The sequence below is a fragment of the Notolepis coatsorum genome (genome assembly GCF_963971535.1).
Source record: "Notolepis coatsorum genome assembly, chromosome: 13".
Taxonomy (NCBI): domain Eukaryota; kingdom Metazoa; phylum Chordata; class Actinopteri; order Aulopiformes; family Paralepididae; genus Notolepis; species Notolepis coatsorum.
In genome coordinates, this window is record NC_140177.1 from 87,405,748 (window position 1) to 87,425,854 (window position 20,107).

General features: G+C 41.1%; 1 protein-coding gene across 1 annotated transcript in view; it reads left to right on the top strand.

The window, feature by feature from the left end:
• The window catches only part of astn1 (astrotactin 1), a gene marked incomplete at both ends in the record, with an annotated part of 1,409,859 nt that extends 1,394,722 nt beyond the window's left edge, over positions 1 to 15,137 (top strand). The window contains one exon of the mRNA XM_084327731.1: positions 14,900 to 15,137. Coding sequence (XP_084183857.1) covers positions 14,900 to 15,137 — 238 coding nt within the window. The remainder of the gene's footprint in view (positions 1 to 14,899) is intronic.
• Between the last annotated feature and the right edge of the window lie 4,970 nt (positions 15,138 to 20,107).

The following is a 20,107-nucleotide window of genomic DNA, read 5'->3' on the forward strand; positions in this document are numbered from 1 at the left end:
GGCCCTGTGCGACCGCACTGCTCGCACACACCCTGAGGCGGCCCTGCTTGTAGACCAGGCCCATTGCAAGTTGCTGTACTCTGTCGTCTACTCTAAGACACTTAACCCCTACGTGCTCCTTGAATAAGACACTTAACCCCTAACTGCTCCTTGAACAAGACACTTAACCCCTACGTGCTCCTTGAATAAGACACTTAACCCCTAACTGCTCCTTGAACAAGACACTTAACCCCTACGTGCCCCTTGAATAAGAGACTTAACCCCTAACTGCTCCTTGAACAAGACACTTAACCGCTAACTGCTCCAGACGAGCTGGTTGGCATGGCTGCCCTCGCCATGTGTGTGTGTGTGTGTGTGTGTGTGTGTGTGTGTGTGTGTGTGTGTGTGTGTGTGTGTGTGTGTGTGTGTGTGTGTGTGTGTGTGTGTGTGTGTGTGTGTGTGTGTGTGTGTGTGTGTGTGCGCGTGTGTGTGTGTGTGTGTGTGTGTGTGTGTGTGTGTGTGTGTGTGTGTGTGTGTGTGTGTGTGTGTGTGCGTGTGTGTGTGTGTGTGTGTGTATGGGTGAGACGTACATTTTAAGCGATTTGAGTCACCGCAAAGTTATATTTTATCTTGATATAATATCAGTGTAATTTTGCTTCCTGGTGAATGCCACATGCAAGCCCCTACCTACCTAGAGGGTTTTTAGGCAATTCTCCTACACATCACTTGTGGATTATATTGTATTATATATGTAATTGTTTTTATATGTGTAAATAAACAAACAAACTAAATACTTGGCAGAGTATCTTTGCCCGTATCCACCAGTAGTTCCTCAAAGGATACTGATTGGTCCCGTTGTGGTTTGGGCACAAAATGCATAACTTGAAGCCTGACGAGATGGATTCTCAAGTGATCTCATGAAGCCAGCTGCCGTGCAATGTTAATGTGTGTGTGCTTATGTCTGTGATTGTGTGTGTGTGTCTCTGTGTGTGTGTGTGTTCACACCTGGTCTGAATCTGTCCGTGTTTCCGGCTGCTGGCTGGGGCAGGGAAGCGGCAGGCGCTATCGACAATCTCCCCTGTTTTCACTGGGATGATGGGAATCTCAGGGATTCTCCCGTCCGGCAGTGAAATCATGCAGCCTTTTCCCGCACCTTTAAATACCACCGGCTCATTCCTACGCCCTGCTAAGGTTCCAATAAAACAGCTGAGACGTCTTGTGTTTGGCAACAGTTGTCGTCCATAAAGGTGTAATTAACTCGCGAAGAGCCTTACTTAGCCTACTGTCATGGCCGCTGAACAAATAGACTTTGAGGTCAGGCTGTTTGGAGTGTAAAATAGACCATAAATGGGAACAACAACCACTTTAATTAATATTATTTAGTAGTACTTTATTACTACAATACCTAATATACCTAATGCACCAAGAACACTCTTCAAAAGCTTGTAGAGCGTCATTGCCAGCATCTCACCAGGCAACTCAACGAGGAAATTAATACACACGGAATGAAAGCAAAATTCAAACTTAAAATACCAATTCAATAACAAGCTGAGTACTCTGGAAGAGGAAACGCTCATAAGCTAACATATATATACTTCACAATGAAAATAAGTGAAACTACTGTAAATCTTAACATGTAGCAACAACTGAACTGACATAGATTCATGGGTGTGTTTGATTTAGGGAGTAGGGCAGGCAAAAACCTCACTTTGGCATACCCAAGGAAGTGTTTTAAGGAGAGGACAGGGAGCAATATTTGAGGTATAATTAAATGCAAAATTTAAATTTAAATGACCCAAAGTAATTAACTACTGAAATAGCTACTGATATGTGAATGTAGTTAAACTACCACCCAACTGAAAATCTGAGAAAAACCTTCATTAAATCACATGAAATTCTGACTTACATAATGCTAATTGTTTAAATTAGTTTTTGTGGCTTTAATTTATCAAACATCATGTCATTGTCATCATTAGGCTATTATTTATTAAATCTACATACATTTCCATGAAGGAAAAATGGCCTAGATCACTATTGTTCTCACCTAAGACAACCTATCTCTTGCATCATCAAGAGGTAGGTTGGGCTGGAGCTTTCTGTAGTTTTTTAAAGAATATCACATGGAATTCAATGTTTTGCTAACTATAACCTGTGATAGCTCACTGCCTTAAGATTTAGCTCTCAGCTCTCATTTACCTATATTATACAACACTAACGGTAAACTCAATTAGGTTAACCTTAGCATTATTAAATGAGGATCGCATGGTTAGCATTATATAAGGTTAGTGTGGTTGATAGCTCATCATCACGTAATTAACTTCATTACTCCACAAAACATGGACATGCCATATAATACCAATACTTTCCTGAGCACATACACAAATTACACATTCACCTAACACACCCATGAACATGAAGTGTTTATATGAAGGGACAGGGACTTCCTGTACTACTAACCAATTTAGCAACACAAGGATCTACATCATTTTGGAAGAAATCAACAGGGGAAAAGGGGAGGGGTTTGATGTATGATCTATGACATAATTAGAAGAATACGTCTCGTAAAATTATCATAACTACATATTGTAAAAAAAAAAAAAAACATAATAATAAAATGAAATCAAATAAAAATATCAAACATCCAAATATAAAAAATTTGGAGGGGGCACATGCCCCCTTGCTGGGCATGGCATGTCTGGATATACCTGCCCTAGTTAGAAGCTCTGTACCCTGTGTATTATTGAATATGTATTTTAAGTTTTAATTTCACTATAATTAAATTATCCATTCCTTTCCAGGTTGAGCTGCCTGGCGAGATCACTTTGATAACACTCTCCCCAAATGGTTTTGAAGTGTGTTCTGAACGCACAGGCATGAGTACAGTGTGGGCTTAAAAAAAAAATTCCCCACTCAACTGTCTGTTACGTCCATGTTCTTCTTGCTTTTGGTTTGGAAGCTGACACAAACTCCTACACAAAAATCGGTCCGCTCAAGTTCCACCTTTCCTCTATAAAGGACCTTGAGCTTTAAACACAGGAAGAGGCAGTTTTGAGAGAGTCATAGAGTTCTTCCTCAGAAGTCTCCAGAGGGGCAGCACGTGGCCCAACAACCGTTCCGGATTGAGCTGAATACCTATATCTATATCTATATCTTCTTAAATATACATTAGTATTATATTATCTAAGGATATATGTCTCTCCATTGGAGGCTGTGTGTTTGTATGGATGGGGGATCCAAACCGGGTACCCCTCTCTCTCTCTCTCTCTCTCTCTCTCTCTCTCTCTCTCTCTCTCTCTCTCTCTCTCTCTCTCTCTCTCTCTCTCCTCTCTCTCTCTCTCTCTTTCTCTCTCAATTCAATTCAATTCAATTCAATTTCAATTCAATTCAAATGGGCTTTATTGACATGGGAAACATACGTTTACATTGCCAAAGCCAAACAAAACAAAACAATCAAACAGAGAAAACAAAATAAATCAGTACATTACAGACGGAATTTCTAGTACAGTCTTTATGGTGGTTGCATTCCGCTGGATGTCCTTTTCTTGTCACAGCAGCTCACAAATCTTGCTGCTGTGTTTGCACATTCTTGTATTTCTCCCAGTAGGTATGGGAGTTTTGAGTTATTGTCCATGTTTTCAAAGTCTCTTTGGGTGTTTGCAATTTGTGGGAAGTATATGTCTCTGATGTCTTGGTATAGTGGGCAGGTTGTTAAGAAGTGGAGCTCGGTTTCCACCTCATCTTGTGTGCAGTGGGTGCATATAGTCTGTCTTCTCTTGGGAGCCAGGTCTGCCTATGGCGGCCTTTCTCAATGGCTAGGCTGTGCTCGCTGAGTCTGTACCTAGTCAAGGATCTTCTTAGTTTTGGGTCAGTCACGGTGCTCAGGTATTCTGCCATTGTGTACTCTCTGTTTAGGGCCAAATAGCATTTCAATTTGCTCTGGTTTTGGGTTGTTTCTTTCCAATGTGTCAGATAGTTTTCTTTTTGTTTTCTTATAATTTGATTTAGTCCAGTGTGGTTACTGTCTGGTGGTTCTGCTTGTGTTTGTGAGCAGAGTCCCAGAACCATCTGGCTGAGTGGGCATCTATCGAGGGTCTCTCTGTGGGTGAGGGCTATGTTGTGGAGTGTGTCTGGGTCGCTTTCTTTTAGGTGGTTGTGGAATTTGAATGCTCTTTTTTGAATTTTTATGATTAGTGGGTATCTTCCTAGTTCTGCTCTGCATGCATTATTTTGGCGTTTTCCGTTGGGTGCAGAGAATGGATTTTCAAAATTCTGCATGCAGAGTCTCAATTGGGTGTTTGTCCCATTTGGTGAAGTCTTGGTTTGCAAGTGGGCCCCAGACTTCACAACCATATAGGGAAATCGGTTCTATGACGGAGTCTAATATTTTGAGCCAGATTTTGACTGGAATGTCTAATATGATGTTCCTTTTTATGGCATAAAAAGCCCTTCTTGCTTTGTCTCTCAGGTCGTTCACAGCTTGATTGAAGTTCCCTGTAGCACTGATGTTTAGGCCGAGATATGTGTAGTTTTTTGTGTGTTCTAGGGAAATTGTGTCTAGGAGGAATTTGTGTTTGTTGTTGTTGTAGGCTGGGCCTTTTTTGGAATATCATAATTTTAGTTTTGTTTAGGTTTACTGTCAGTGCCCATGTCTGGGAGAATTTGTGCAGAAGGTCAAGGTGCTGCTGTAGCCCTTCTTTTGTTGGGGACAGCAGCACCAGGTCATCTGCAAACAGTAGGCATTTTACTTCTGTGTTTGCTAGGGGGATGCCAGGTGCTGCAGTTTGTTCCAATGTTTTTGCCAGTTTATGTATATACATTTACATTTTTACATTACATTATATACCATTATATGGTATATGTATATGTTGAAGAGGGTTGGACTCAAACTGCACCCCTGTCTAACCCCACGGCATTGAGGGAAGAAGTCTGTGTGTTTTCCCTCAATCCTCACAGCACATGTGTTGTTGGTGTACAGTACATTGACTTTATGAGGTCGTAGGTTTTCCCTCCAATGCCACTATCTAACAGTTTGTACAGCAGACCCTCGTGCCAAATTGAGTCAAATGCTTTTTGGAAGTCAACGAAACAGGAGTATACTTTGCTTTTTATTTTTATTTATTTGGTTGTCGATTAGGGTGCTGAGGGTGAGAATGTGGTCTGTTGTATGGTGATTTGGTAGGAAGCCAATCTGTGATTTGCTCAAGGTATTGTTGTTTGTGAGGAAATGTGTGAGTCTGTGGTTAATGATCATACAGAGGATTTTTCCAAGGTTGCTGTTGACACAGATCCCACAGTATTGTTTGGGTCATATTTGTCTCCCTTTTTGTGGAGCGGTGTTATGAGTCCTTGGTTCCAGATATTGGGGAAGATCTCGGAGCTAAGGACAATGTTAAGGAGTTTTAGTATAGCCAATTGGAATTTTGAGTCTGTGAATATGATCATTTCATTTAGGATACCATCCGCTCCGCAGGCCTTCTTGGTTTTAAGTGATTTTATTTTGTCCTGTAGTTCTTGTAGTTAATTGGGGAGTCTAGCGGGTTCTGGTAGTCTTTTATGGTTGACTCCAGGCTTTGTAGTTTATCTTGTATGTGTTTTGTTGTTAATTTTTTGTATTGGGCTAAAGAGATTGGAGAAGTGGTTACCCATACATCTCCATTTTAGATGGGTAGCTCCTCGTGGTGTACTTTGTTTATTTTGTTCCAGTTTTCCCAGAAGTTGTTTGTTTTTATAGATTCCTCTATATCTTGTAGCTGGTTTCTAACATGTTGGTCTCTTTTTTTTCTGATTTGTTTTTGTAATGTTTCAGTGTTTCACTGTATTGGAGACGTGTGTTCTGGTTGTCTGGGTCTCTGTGTTTTTGGTTTGATAGGTTCCTTAATTTCTTCCTGAGATTTTTACAATCGTTATCATACATTTGTCATGCATATTTTTATTTTTATTTTTCCTCGCTTTCCTATTTGAGGCCTTTAGGTTGGATAAGGAAGCTGTAAGGTCAAATATGTTATTGATGTTTTTCTACCGCCCCGTTTACACTTTTGCTGTTGTGTTGGACGTTTTTTCTAGGAATTGATCTAATTTGGATTGGACTTTTTGTAGCTTGATAGCGGATTGGAATGCTTCCATACTACTTTCTTTCCATTTGTAGTGTTTTAATAGTGTGTAGTTTGTTTGGTTTGGTATTTCCTGGTTGGGTGTTGATCTATTGAGGTAGATAGTGGTTTTGCTGTGGTCTGACAGGGGTGTTTGCTGGCTGACTGTGAACGCTCTGAGAGACTCTAGGCTGAGGTCCGTGATAAAATAGTCTACTGTACTGTTACCCAGAGATGAGCTATATGTGTACCTCGGAGCCTACCGTTAACTATGTACACTCTCTCTCTCTCTCTCTCTCTCTCTCTCTCTCTCTCTCTCTCTCTCTCTCTCTCTCTCTCTCTCTCTCTCTCTCTCTCTCTCTCTCTCTCTCTCTCTCTCTCTCCCTCTTTACCACTGCCCTCTCTCTCTCTCTCTCTCTCTCTCTCTCTCTCTCTCTCTCTCTCTCTCTCTCTCTCTCTCTCTCTCTCTCTCTCTCTCTCTCTCTCTCTCTCTAGAGATATAGAGAGAGAGAGGGCAGTGATAGAGAGAAGAGAGAGAGGGCAGTGGTAGAGAGAGAGAGAGAGCAAGAGAGAGAGAGGTTGAGAGACATTCAAGAACATTAGAACGACTGATGTTGAAACAGGTTATTTTATGTTGAGATTGTTAAAGGAACACTCCAACATTTTGGGAAATTAGCTTATTTGCCATCTACCCTGGAGTTAGACAAGAAGATACATACATATTTCTTCTCTATGCATGCAGTAGGAGTAGGAAGACGTGCACCGTTAGCCTAGCTTAGTGTCAGTCACTGGAAGTAGGTTCCTCCATTCGCCTAGTTCCCAACGTAATCCTACTCCTACTGCATGCACAGAGAAGAAACATTTATATATCTTCTTGTCTAACTCCAGGGTTCCCAAAATGTTGGAGTGTTAACCCATTCCGTGCCAACCACGAGTATAGTCAGGTTAACTAGCCAACCGTTCCATGCCAATCACGAGTATAGTCGGGTTTTAATCGTTATTTCTTTTATTAGCGATATCCATTCATTTTTATCATCCAACCTGATGTTATCATTGGGAATGGGTCTGAGCTCGCAAAATGGCAAATACCGCCGCCTATCGTCTCCCGGATAGTATTGCACATCATTGGATTGGATTGGCTGGGAATGTGCATCGAAAAAATAATTCCGGTCCGGGTTTCCCTTCTCGGGCAAGCAGTATCGTGTTACCACATTGACTGAGGACACTCAGAGCAGCATCGATTATGTGTTTTGGACTATAACGTTGGATCATAAACGCGATCGATATTTGAATGGCGATCAGGAATTGGATTAATCTTATTGCAGAACATTTGATGTGAGGTAAGGAATTTATGTTACGAATCTTGGGTTAATCAGATGTTCCTATCACCGCCATCGGAGCGTGTGTGTGTGGTGTGTGTGTGTGTGTGTGTGTGTGTGTGTGTGTGTGTGTGTGTGTGTGTGTGTGTGTGTGTGTGACGTTAGCGCTGAGCAAGTCACGAATAAGCGATTTTTCAGCCCGCTTTTGTATCGTGCATAAGGACACATATACTCTCGATAATCTAGCGTTTATTTGAAAACGATTCATAAATCAGCCGAAGAATTACAACATGTTTTGTGTATTCCACTAAAGGGCGATTATCGCCTATTTCTCTGGAATTACTAGAAATCTCCAAAACTATACTCATATTCAAAACGGTATAAAGCGGAAATGTGCCGATGAAAAAACAATCCGTTTGGTACATGTTGACTGCAAGCAAGTCATTGATAAGCGACAGGTGTATTAGACCCATAGCCATAATTTAAGATATAGTTTAAGCGTTCACAAATATCCCCGTCCTCCCATTGAGTAAAGTGCTGGCATAGAAGCCCTAATTTGGTCATATGGGCGTGGCTCTGAATGAGTTAAATAGAAATAGAAATAGAAATACTTTTATTATCCCGTGGGAAATTAGACACTGCAAATCGCTCAACATTTAAACATTTAGACAGGACAGGTCACAAATTAGAATAATAACACAAATCAAATCAAGTTGCCTAGGATAAGAGTAGAGTAAAATAAAATAGGATAAAATGAAATGAAATAAAATATACAGAAATAAATACAGTAAGAATATACTGAGCATACTGAGCATGGGGTAAACAATTTGGTCAATATAATTATAATTTAAATCTAACTAAATGAAATATGAAATATATATTCCAGTATTCAGTGTAACTAGGTGCAATATGCTTTAGGTAGTGTATTGTCCTCCTTGGGTTCCAATAAGACTTAGATCAATGTCTGGCAGCCGTCGCTGCTCCCTGTTGTGGAGCCTGGAGGCCGCTAGTCGCGTCCTCCTGCCACTATTGAGCTGCCGCTCTGTGCTCAGTGATGCAGTGAGGCACAGTGATGCATTATATAGTCTGATGGCTGTTGGAATGAAGGACTTCCTGTGCCGTTCAGTGCTGCATTTGGGTAGTGTGAGCCTAGCACTGAACATGCTCCTCCTGTCAGCCAAGTCTGTGTATAGTGGGTGGGTGGGGTTTTCCCTGATGGCCTGGAGCTTAGCGAGGCTCCTCCTCTCCGCCACCCTCGCTAGAGAGTCCAGCTCAACCCCAACCACGCTGCTGGCCTTCCTGACCAGCTTATCCAGCCTGGTTGTGTCCACTGCTCTCAGTCCGCTGCCCCAGCAGGTCACAGCGTACAAGAAGGCGCCCGCCACCACCGACTCATAGAACATCCTCAACATCCTTGTACAGACATTGAAGGATCTCAGCCTTCTGAGGAAGTAGAGTCGGCTCTGGCCCTTCTTGTATAGTGCTTCTGCATGTTTTGACCCGTTCAGTTTGTTGTCGATGTGCACACCGAGGTATTTGTACACCTCAACCATGTCCACATCAACTCCCCTGATGGAAACGGGGGTCACGGGTGCACTCCTCCTCCTCCCCAGCTCCACAACCAGTTCCTTGGTCTTCGCCACATTTAGCTGCAGGTGGTTTTTGTCGCACCATGTGACAAAGTCCGCTACCAGTTCCCGGTATTCCCTCTCGTCACCGTCCTTATACCTTTTTCTTCTCTGTGCATGCAGTAGGAGTAGGAAGACGCGCACCGTTAGCCTAGTTTAGCGTCAGTCACTGGAAGTAGGTTCCTCCATTAGCCTAGTTCCCAACGTCTTCCTACTCCTACTGCATGCACAGAGAAGAAAAAGGTATGTATCTTCTTGTCTAACTCCAGGGTAGATGGCAAATAAACAATTTTCCCAAAATGTTGGAGTGTTCCTTTAAACTATTGCAAAGATGAATGTAATGTTGTTAGTGCCAATATTGCCGTGGCACAAACAACAGACATTATAGGCCAATTGTATTTCAAGTTTCAAGTTTGTTTATTATTTGTCATAATAAAACACAGAATACTTTATGAAAAAAAAGTTATTAAGAAGTAAGTAAAAAGTAAGTAAAGGAATGTTCGATCAATATACATACAATATACAATACAGAGTCAAATGAGTAACAGTGAGGTACAATGCAGAAATGAGGTACACAAATTTGTAGGGTGCCCATTACATTATATACCCTATATTACCCAACAATGTTTAATGCAAAGGGCATTTAATGGCACAGGTTGGTGGTTACATGATGTCCAAAGTCAGTTGCTTGGGCTCAAACTGCCCCCAAATCGTCGTGACATTGTGTAATTGGCAATAGCTCTGAATGTCGGCGATCCACAAAGTCATCGTCCATCATCGGCACAACCTGGGTAGCGTAGTGGACTAAGCACTCACCTACCACCGCAGAGACTCTGGGATCAAATCCAGCTGCCAGCGGTACCTCTGGCTTGGTCAGTCGTCCCTACTAACACAATTGGCAGTGTTAGCGGGTGGGGTATGTGTCCTGGTCGTTGTAAACTGCGACTCTTGGGGAAATAGCGTGAACCTCCACACACGTTACGTTCCCCCAGTGAAACTCCTCGCTGTCAGGTGAAAAGAAGGGTCTGGCGACTCCACATGTATCGGAGGAGGCATGTGGTCGTTCTACACCGTCCCCAGGGCAACAGTGTGCGCAACGACCAGGAAGGGAATTGGCATAACGATTAAATTGGGATGGGTGAAAAATAGATAAAGCCCCAAAATAAATAGAATTTTTTTTTTTTAATATGCCTTTTTATACCTTCTTCCAGGTGGACAGGATGGCAGAGATTTGGTTACATTGCGTCATATTTTCCGAAACTCAGAGGTTACCGTAGAGCATTTTTCACTCCCCCAAATGTATTGCAATGTCACAAGAGGCTGTACTGTAGATGTGTTGCTTAAAAGATTACCCGAACATTGACAACTCAACAACCGGTTGGAAAAATCCACAAAGACGATATTTAAACTCTTTTTTTTTGTAACATAGCTGACACCGCCAGGTGACCATCACGTCTCTGAATGAATCAAGCACAGTACTCTGTCTAACGTCTACCCGACCAAAACGCAACCTTAGGAGGGGAAGTAGAAGAACAGTTAATTCAATTATCTGTTCCTCCTGTTCTCCGGCGAGCTCCTTCAGACAGGAAGAGGTGGTTTTCGGATTCTGTGGCAGGATGATGTAATGTGAAAACAATAGCAAAGCCACAGTCTCTCTGATTTATAGGTCGTCTGTAACCATGATCCCAGCAGAGGGTGGGCGGAAAGGCCTCTTTGCAGGACCATGTGACACCGAGACGCTCCGCTGAAACCAATACAAATGAAATTCTTGTAGTCGGTAGAGGCGGCTCGTCTAGGCAACGCGGCCCACCCTGTTTTCTCGGGCGGTAGGGGAAACACGCATTTGACCTACCGGTATCCAAAGTTTTGATGTGCATCAATACCTAGATTCCACCTTGCTCAACACCATGGACCACACTTCGTGTGCTGTTCTTCCCACAGCTAGCAAGCCTTTCCTGTTTGATTTGGGAGAAATACTATTGAATTTAATGATATTATAAGAGACTGGGCGTTCTTTTGCTTGACCAAGGTGGACTGTAGATGCTCTTAGAGGCTTTATAAACTAGACATTGGCCCCCAAATAATGACTGTGGCATTGAAGTGTTGGTGGCATCAAATACATTTCCAGTCAGGTTGAAAGTAGGTACATTTTACATATCGTCTCCTCCTATTGTTGCAGTAATGCAAGTGGCCTGGTACACATACTGTACACACACGCACAAACACACACACACACACACACACACACACACACACACACACACACACACACACACACACACACACACACACACACACACACACACACACACACACACACACACACACACACACACACACACACACACACACACACACACACTAGGGCTGAGCCCAAACGTTCGAACGTTCGAACCTTCGTTCGTTATGTTGGCATTCGAATTCTAAATCAACATTCGAATTCTTTATTTTTTTATTTTATTTATTTTTTTGATATTTTTGCACAAATCTTTCCAATATTCAAAATACATCTTTCCACAGCATAATATGCAACATCCAATATTCGTCTTTTTCTTTTTTGTAACAACATACAAAACATGTAAGAGACTCACATGGAAATTAAAAAAGCACTTACCAAAAAAAAAAACATTACTATACATTGTGCATATATATCCCTGATGCACATACGTTATATAGACCGATCTACCTGCAAGCAGGTATGTGCTGCATCTTCTATCGGGATGCCATCTTTCTCCATATTGCACGTGAGAGGATGCGTCTCAGATATATGTAAGTGTGCGTGAGAGCATGTATGAATGTGTGTCTCAGTCAGATATGTGTATGTGGGTACGTGTATCACGTAAGTATGTGTGTATGTCTCATACGTGTGTGTGTGTGCATCTCTCAGGTATGTGACTGTAATCCTACCTCTTGTGTGCGTCTCGTATCCATGTGTGTCTCTGCCCCCTGTGTGAGTGTGTATCTCAGGTATGTATATGCATGTGTGTCTCAGCTATGTATGTGTGTGTCCCCTATGTATGTGTATATCCCCTATATGTGTAAGTGAGAGCTTATGCTTCAACTATGTGTATAAGTACGTATGTGTATGCCTGTTTCCTACAAGTGAGTATGTGCATGTATGTGTGCCTCTGGCATGTATATCTCAGCCTTGTGCATATGAGTGTGTGTAATTCTGTTATGTACACATACGAGTATGTGTGTCCTAGACATGCGTATGCGGCTAAATATGCGCATGTGAGAGTGTGATAGAGAAAGTGGCCATTCCATAGATACACCATCCGGACATACAATCTATGCATATACATACAAATATAAAGTATAGGTACCATCAGGTCAGATCCCCTTTTTCACATTCATCCTTGATAACACTGTAACCCCACCTTAATCATTCATCCCCAGACCGTTCAGTCAGGTGTAGAAAACTGTCCCATACCTCAGCAAAGATATCCTCTCTCCCTGCGACTCTATATGTCACCCTTTCATATGATGCTGTCCGGAACATTAGTTCCATCCATTCTTTAAAAGTAATATCAATGGGTGATTTCCAATGTCGTAATGCAATTCTACATCCTGATATCATGGCCATTCTATACCACATTCCCCGGTATTTAGGCAGTTTAATCCCTTTCGGTACTATACCCAACACACATGCCATTGGGGAGTTATTTACCTTTACATTCAGAACTTTACTTAGGAATATCACAATTTGATCCCACATTTTCCGGACTTTCTCACATTCGTATAACATAATAGTAAAGTGCCTGTCTCCTTCTCACATCTCCAGCAGATGTCACTGTCCCTTAATTTTAGTCTGGACAGTTTACTAGGCGTCCAATAGCTTCTGTTTAAAACTTTGTAAAAGATAAGTTGTGATTGTGCCTCCCTAGAGAATTTACCCCATTTGGACACCAGCTTCTCCCATATTTCCTCAGTAATATCCTCACGTACATCGTTCTCCCAGCTCAACCTCAGACCCGCCAACTTGGGTGCATTGTGTTCTCTTATAACATCATAGAATCTTGACGCACCGCCTTTCCTACGCCATCCTTTATAAAATATTTCTTGAATTGCAGTAATCGGGCCACATTTTGGCCCTCCCATTGATGACGATATACAATGTCTAATCTGTAGGAATTTATAGAAGTTTTTATTATCTATACCAAAGTCCTCTCTAATATCCTCAAAAGGTAATACCCCATCTTCCCCGGCTATATCACCTAGTACATGTATCCCCCTAGAGGCTCTTGTAGTTAGATATGGGCTATCACCAGTCAGCCTGTGCGACTGATTCCAAGTTTCCCTGGCAAACGCCATTAGAGGGTTCTTAAAAGGTATAGGTCTGTCTGATTGTGTCAGGAAGGATTCCAGAGATGAGGGATATACCATTTCCTCCTCCATCTTGACCCAAGCAGGTGCCTCCTCAGTCGAGTGATTCAATTTGGAGAGCTGGGAGAGTGAGAACGCATAGTGATACCAGTCTAGCTTAGGCAGGGATAAGCCGCCATTTTCCTTTACTGAATACATTTTGGCCCATCCAAATAGCGGCCTTTTGCCCCCCCCCCCCCCCCCCCCCCCCCACAAATATACATTAATGACTTTGTCATCGAATTCTTTATTTTTAATAATTATTATTATTTGTATTTTTATTTAAAAAAAATATTATATTAATTCTGTTTAAACCAATGGGGTTTTTCTTCACAGTTGCAGATAAAGATTAGGCTACACTAATATTATAGTATTAAAAGAAACTGATGAGTTATATTTAGGGATGTCCCGATCAAATTTTTTTGCTCCCGATCCGATCCCGGTCATGTGATTTTGAGTATCTACCGATACTGATCTTTCCCGATCCGATAAAATTTTTAAAAAAAAATTAAAAAAAAATATATATATCTTTTTTTATTTATATTTTTTTTATCCCAATTTCTCACATTACATTCACCCTGAATGTTGACGTTATCCAGGTGAAAAGTTAACTTCATTCAAGTGAGGCATTGCAATCCTTGACATAAATCATTTGATGTATAATTAAATCAAAGGAAATGCGTTTGGGTCTGAGAGTGTGGCTGGTCTGCCGTTCTGCAGCTGGATACTATTGGTTTGTTTTGGCAAAATTCTTCTGCTCTGTGTGACAATAAATAAATGAATGATGATTTGCAATTTATTTTTTGCCGATCCCGATCTTCGGAAAATCACGTGATCGGCCCCGATCCCGATCACGTGATCGGATCGGGACATCCCTAGTTATATTCATTAAAGAAAGTTGATTTAATTGATTTAGTTGGGCTGGGGCTTCTCCCTGGGCTGGGTCTGGGGCTGGAAAGTTGATTTAATAAAAAATAAATACTAAGATTTTATAGGTACAACAGATTAATCACTTTATTCAAATTGAGGATTTCGTTTTTTTTTAATTAAAAACGAAGGTTCGAACGTTCGTTCGAAAAACCCTGACAAAGTTCAAATCCCAAGAACAGGGTTCGGGGACACACACACACACACACACACACACACACACACACACACACACACACACACACACACACACACACACACACACACACAGACACAGCACAGACACAGACACAGACACCACACACACACACACACACACACACACACACACACACACACACACACACACACACACACACACACACACACACACACACACACACACACACACACACACACACACACACACACACACACACACACACACACACACACAGACACAGCACAGACACAGACACCACACACACACACACACACACATGCAAACATTGACTCTTTTGTCTCCTCTGTTCTTACAGGCAAGCTAGTGTTGAGGTAACAAATAAATACACACACACACATGTTGTAATCCCTGTTTCCTTTGTCGCTGCAGGAAAGCAGGCCTCATCCTCTCCCAGTTATACGACCTGTCCAACTGGTGTCGGGGTCTCCTACAGGAGCCTAAGATCGGCCTTCGTCGAATGTCCCTCAAGTTCTTGTCCTGCCGGTACACAGACACCAAGGCGTTCGGGCTCAACTGGGTGGACCTGGGCCAGGACGTACGCAAGGCTTGCGACGAACAGACACTGCCCGTCATGTACAATGACTACGGCGAGCCCAAGGAACTCTGAAGGTCAACTCAGTTGACAGTTAGAATCTGGGGCCAGACGGGGTTTACAGTTGAAATTCAGTCGGCTGGGTTTACCTTTGATTTTTTTTTTATAATAATAATAATAATAAACAGAGAAACACAATTGTTAAGGGGATACCTTGATGTTTAGAATTTTAAGCTGACGTTTTTCTAAACAGCCATTTTGAGGAAAACATTTCTACATTTGGCCTTCAGCCTCTTTAAAAAGGAAATCAAAAACAGGGGGGGCAGAGTTTTAGTTGGGGGGGGGGGGGGTGGTGTTAGTTGCATTCCTCTTTAAAAGAAATTGTACAGATATAGCCACAAGCTAGCTCATTAGCGTGCAGCTAGCAGTAGGTTATCCCTTGTTTTGATTAAGTAATGTTAACGATTGCCAACGTGCTGTTTTTGGTTGATTAAAGTGCCACAAAAAAACTAAAGACATTTCTTCATTACATTGTGAGAAATGCCAGGTGAAGAAAATTAAAAGACCAAATGTAAAATGTAATCTCTTTAACAACATGTAAAGGTAGCCTATCTCTTTAACAACATGTAAAGGTAGCCTATCTCTTTAACAACATGTAAAGGTAGCCTATCTCTTTAACAACATGTAAAGGTAGCCTACTGTATCTCTTTAACAACATGTACACGTAGCCTACTGTATTTGGTCTATATTATAACGTAAAACGTGTCAGACACACACTGTGGGCTAGATCCACAAAGAATGGATTGCACGGTGCTAATCGCACCCTTACTTACAATTCATTATGAATTGAAAATGGGGGACCCTGAACCATAGTCTACAAGAAGTAAGTAAACAAGACAAAAGCCTTTCTTTGGTCTGCACCCCCTTAACAATTGTGTGTATTCGCAATTAATCGTAAAATAATTACGTACAATTTTATTTCAACCAAAAATGCTTAAACAATAATGTTAGTGATAGAAGGGAACTCATTTTGTGCAAAATGGAAAGCTTGCCAATGTTCATGAGGCATAATTTATTACAATAGCCGATAATCCATTTTCCCAATGATGAATCCCTAAACGGGCGCGGGCGGTCCAGCGTGACTACACCTCCCTATTGGGGCAACAGCATAGCAGTGGGCAGCCACAAGGGGAAAACATCACATCTGTGTTGCAACTTGCAAAGAGTTACATTTGAATTTTCCTTGGGATTTTTCATTGACACCTTTGCGTGTTGGTGACCATGGACGAGTTGCAATAGAGTGGGAAAGGTGTCAGGGTGTTTTTTTTGCACATACTGTATAAATGCCATATGATTTCCATACCGATTCTGATTGTGTAGACAACCCAAGTGGAAGCCCATTGCCTGGTATGCATAATCAGTCTGAGAATAGTCACATTGACCTTGTATGTTAATGAGACCTGACGAGTGAAGGTTCATAACTCATATCGTCAGACACTTTATGCATTATGGGCCAAGGAGATATTTAGAGAGGCTGTCACTGAAGATGTTTTTATACGTTTTTTTCAATTGTTTGTCAGTAACATGTGTGGCTTTTGTTTTCACTGGCACTCGTCAGCCGTTGGTAGAAGAATCATTCTCAACTCAGTATTCACAGTTTTCAGTCAGAATTTACATATTTGGTTGAAACACACACCTCCTTGTCAGCAACTCGTTAACACTAGAACAGCTGTGCCTGTCACATCACTTTTAGAATTCCAAAAACTTGGAATCAAAAAGAGATACAAAGCCCCCCCCCCCCCCCCCCCCTCCTTTGACGGGAAACATTAAAACAGCTGTTTAGCCGGAGTGAAAACAAAGCCTGTGTTTTGTAAATTGCGTGTGTTCTATAGGAAGAACATTTTTACTGCCTAAAGTGGTCTCCAGATGGTTTATTTGAAATGTGAACTAATCACAGGAAATGTATATTCTATACATACTAGCTACTAGCATTTTGATGTTCTCACTTGAATTGAGCTATCTCAAGCTCCGCCTTGTTTTCTTGATCCTCCAATCACAACACATCCTTCCATTGAACAAAAGCAAGAGTTGTAATTGGAGGATCAACAAAAGAGGGCAGGGTTTGAGATTATGTCAATTGAGCGTTTACTGTATGTTAGCAATCGTGAGCCTATAGGGCCCATGAAACCCATTCAAAACCCAATGTATAACTTCAAAAATGCGGTGTCAATCTGGAAATGTATTTAATGTCTTTCTCTTAATTCAGTTTCTTAACAGTTACAATGTTTCGTCCAACCACAGAGGTAAGTCAAGGTCATTGGCCTGCGTTGGGATCATTTTGGAAGTAGAGGATTGCATACTATTTTGCTATATGGCTGCATTAGACTGCTTGTGGATATCATGTGAAAGCGGTGTAGGAAATCCAAACACCCCTCTCCCTTTTCCTCCTCTCTGTATATAGTCTAATGATAAACACTTAGCTATCTAACATGTTGAATGTAGTAATATAAGTATGACTTTATAACAAAGCTGTTGCACATGCAGGTATTTCATTAACAGGCTGACACAGTGGGGATCTCGGGTTGGGCTTGAGAGATTGTGTTCAATGTAGTATGTTTTGTTTTTTAGTCTGAAAAAATGCTCTGGGTAAGAGTTGCCAAAACTATATGACAGTATTTTTATTTAATTTTTTCTATTTGTTTTGCTCCATCAGCAACAGCTCTTTTCATTCTCAAACTAACTAATAACAATATCAAAACAATATTTCTGTTTTGAAAAAGTTCATTAACAGCCATTTAACATTTATACTGCTTCCTCTGCAATGCAGTGTTTACAGAACAGTTGTCATAGTAACTTAAAGATATCACAGAGCCTTCTGATTATTTCAACTATGTGCTGTCTTTTTTGAGCAGACTATTTTTGCTTTTGTTTCCCTCTGTATGTTAAAATGTTTTGTTTACTCATATGCAGCATCCATATTAGAGATTGACATAGAAGAAATGTGAACAGTTTGGCGTAACAGCACTAGAGTGTCTGGTCAAGCTGTAGCAAGCTTCATGTGAGTATAAAAAGGAACGCTTGTAGATAATTGTATAGGCAGCTCCATAAATACTTCAAACTATAGCACAGTGAAGTTGTTTACTTCTGTAAATAACAGTATAACGTGATATTTACCTGCATCTATGGGTCAGTCAGTAGATAACATTGTATTGTATTGTAGGTTTTGCAATATAGATTTGTCCTTGTAACTTGGTAAATCCAAGGTATGAGTTTAACTAATGCAAAGAGCAGTGGTTTAGAACGCCTGCTTTATGATTTCAGTGATGTATTTCCGTTTTGCACATTTTCAATAGGACCTGTGTGTCTTTGTAGGCTATTTGCATTAATTTGACCATAGGATGATGTCTATCATTTTGTCATATACAAAAGAGGAAAGATGGAGTACTATTATATTGGAATGGTAGACAAAGAGATAGAACACATTTCTACAGTAACCTTTATTCTGCAGAGAAAATGGACTAGATTTACAGAGGTACAAGAGTTCTGCTTTTTAACCTTTCATGGTTCAAACCTAATAATTCCACGGCTGTCTACACAGGGATAAGGTGTGCGGAATCAGACCTTTCCCTGTTGAATATACGTTAGCAGACGTGAGAAGAACGGATCCTTTGCCGCAAAGTGTTAAAAATCTCGAGGACTAGTGGCCTTTAGGAGAAATGTGAACAAACCATCTACTATCTGCATGTTATCTCATGTCTATACTGTGTGTGGCTAAAATAATGTGAACTTTTTCACTTTGATCTTTGCTATTTGAAAGAATAATAAAGAATATATTATGAAATGTGGTTCTGTCATACTTTATTGTCAAGTTACTGTACACACAAAGCGTTTGAAATGTGTCTTTCCCCATATCCCTGCAAGATACACTCAACCCATGGGTTTCATCAGGCTGGTCAGAGTGCAGTGATGACCGTATTGCAGCAACACTGGAGCAGGTTTGGGCTGCTTTGGCAGAGATCTTGAGCACTAACATTACATTGGTAGATGCAGTGTTGTAGTACTCGAGTCCAGCACTTTCAGGACTCGTGACTCGACTTGGACTTGAGCACTGATGACTCGGACTTGGGACTTAAGCATTGACTGCATTCGGACTCAGAAAGTGCAGACTCTGACTTGTTAATTGATAAATACATGTATTAACAGTTATGTATTTAAAAAAAAAATTGTAATATGCCCTAATCATTTGGCAAAAGATATTGATGGCTAGTGCATTTGTTTGGCTATTGTGTCACAAAGTACAGTAAATAAACTCCCTTTGAAATGGTGACTGCTCTGTCATTTATGTATAATGTAGACCTTTTTTTATTTGTATGTCAGCTTTTTGACTGCCAGAGTGGAGTGGACTCAACCTTGATGACTTGGACTCGGACTAGGTAGCACTCGGGCTCTTCTTTGGTGACTTGGACTCGGACTCGAACACTGGGGACTCGAGACTCGACTCGGACTCGAGATTTAGTGACTTGACTACAACACTGGGTAGATGTAACAGTCACACACCTGTCTTCAACTCACAGCTCAAATATGGCCCTCCTGGTTGTGCTGGAGATCATATGGGTGACCCTCCATTCACTGGTCAGCCTCTCTACCTTTAAACTAGCCAGACACGTCAGACACCATGGAATATATAATAATATATTTTTTTATAATATGTTTTAGTTTTAGTTTTCTACCTACAATTTCCACACGTTTGGGTCCCGAACACCACATATGTAATATACATTTTATATGTATAAAAACAACCTTTTACTATTATGCACTCTGCTACTAAGGAATCTACCTTGCCTATATTACTACCTACTATGCTAATATGTATATACTACTATGCAGTCAAGACTGTAGCACTAAAGTTCTACACTGTTTGACGAACAATGTTACTGACCCTCAGCTGCCAGAGTTGTACACTTCCCGATGGCTTGTTGTACAGAACTTGTAAGTCACTTTGGATAAAAGCGTCAGCTAAATGACTAAATGTAAATGTAAATGAC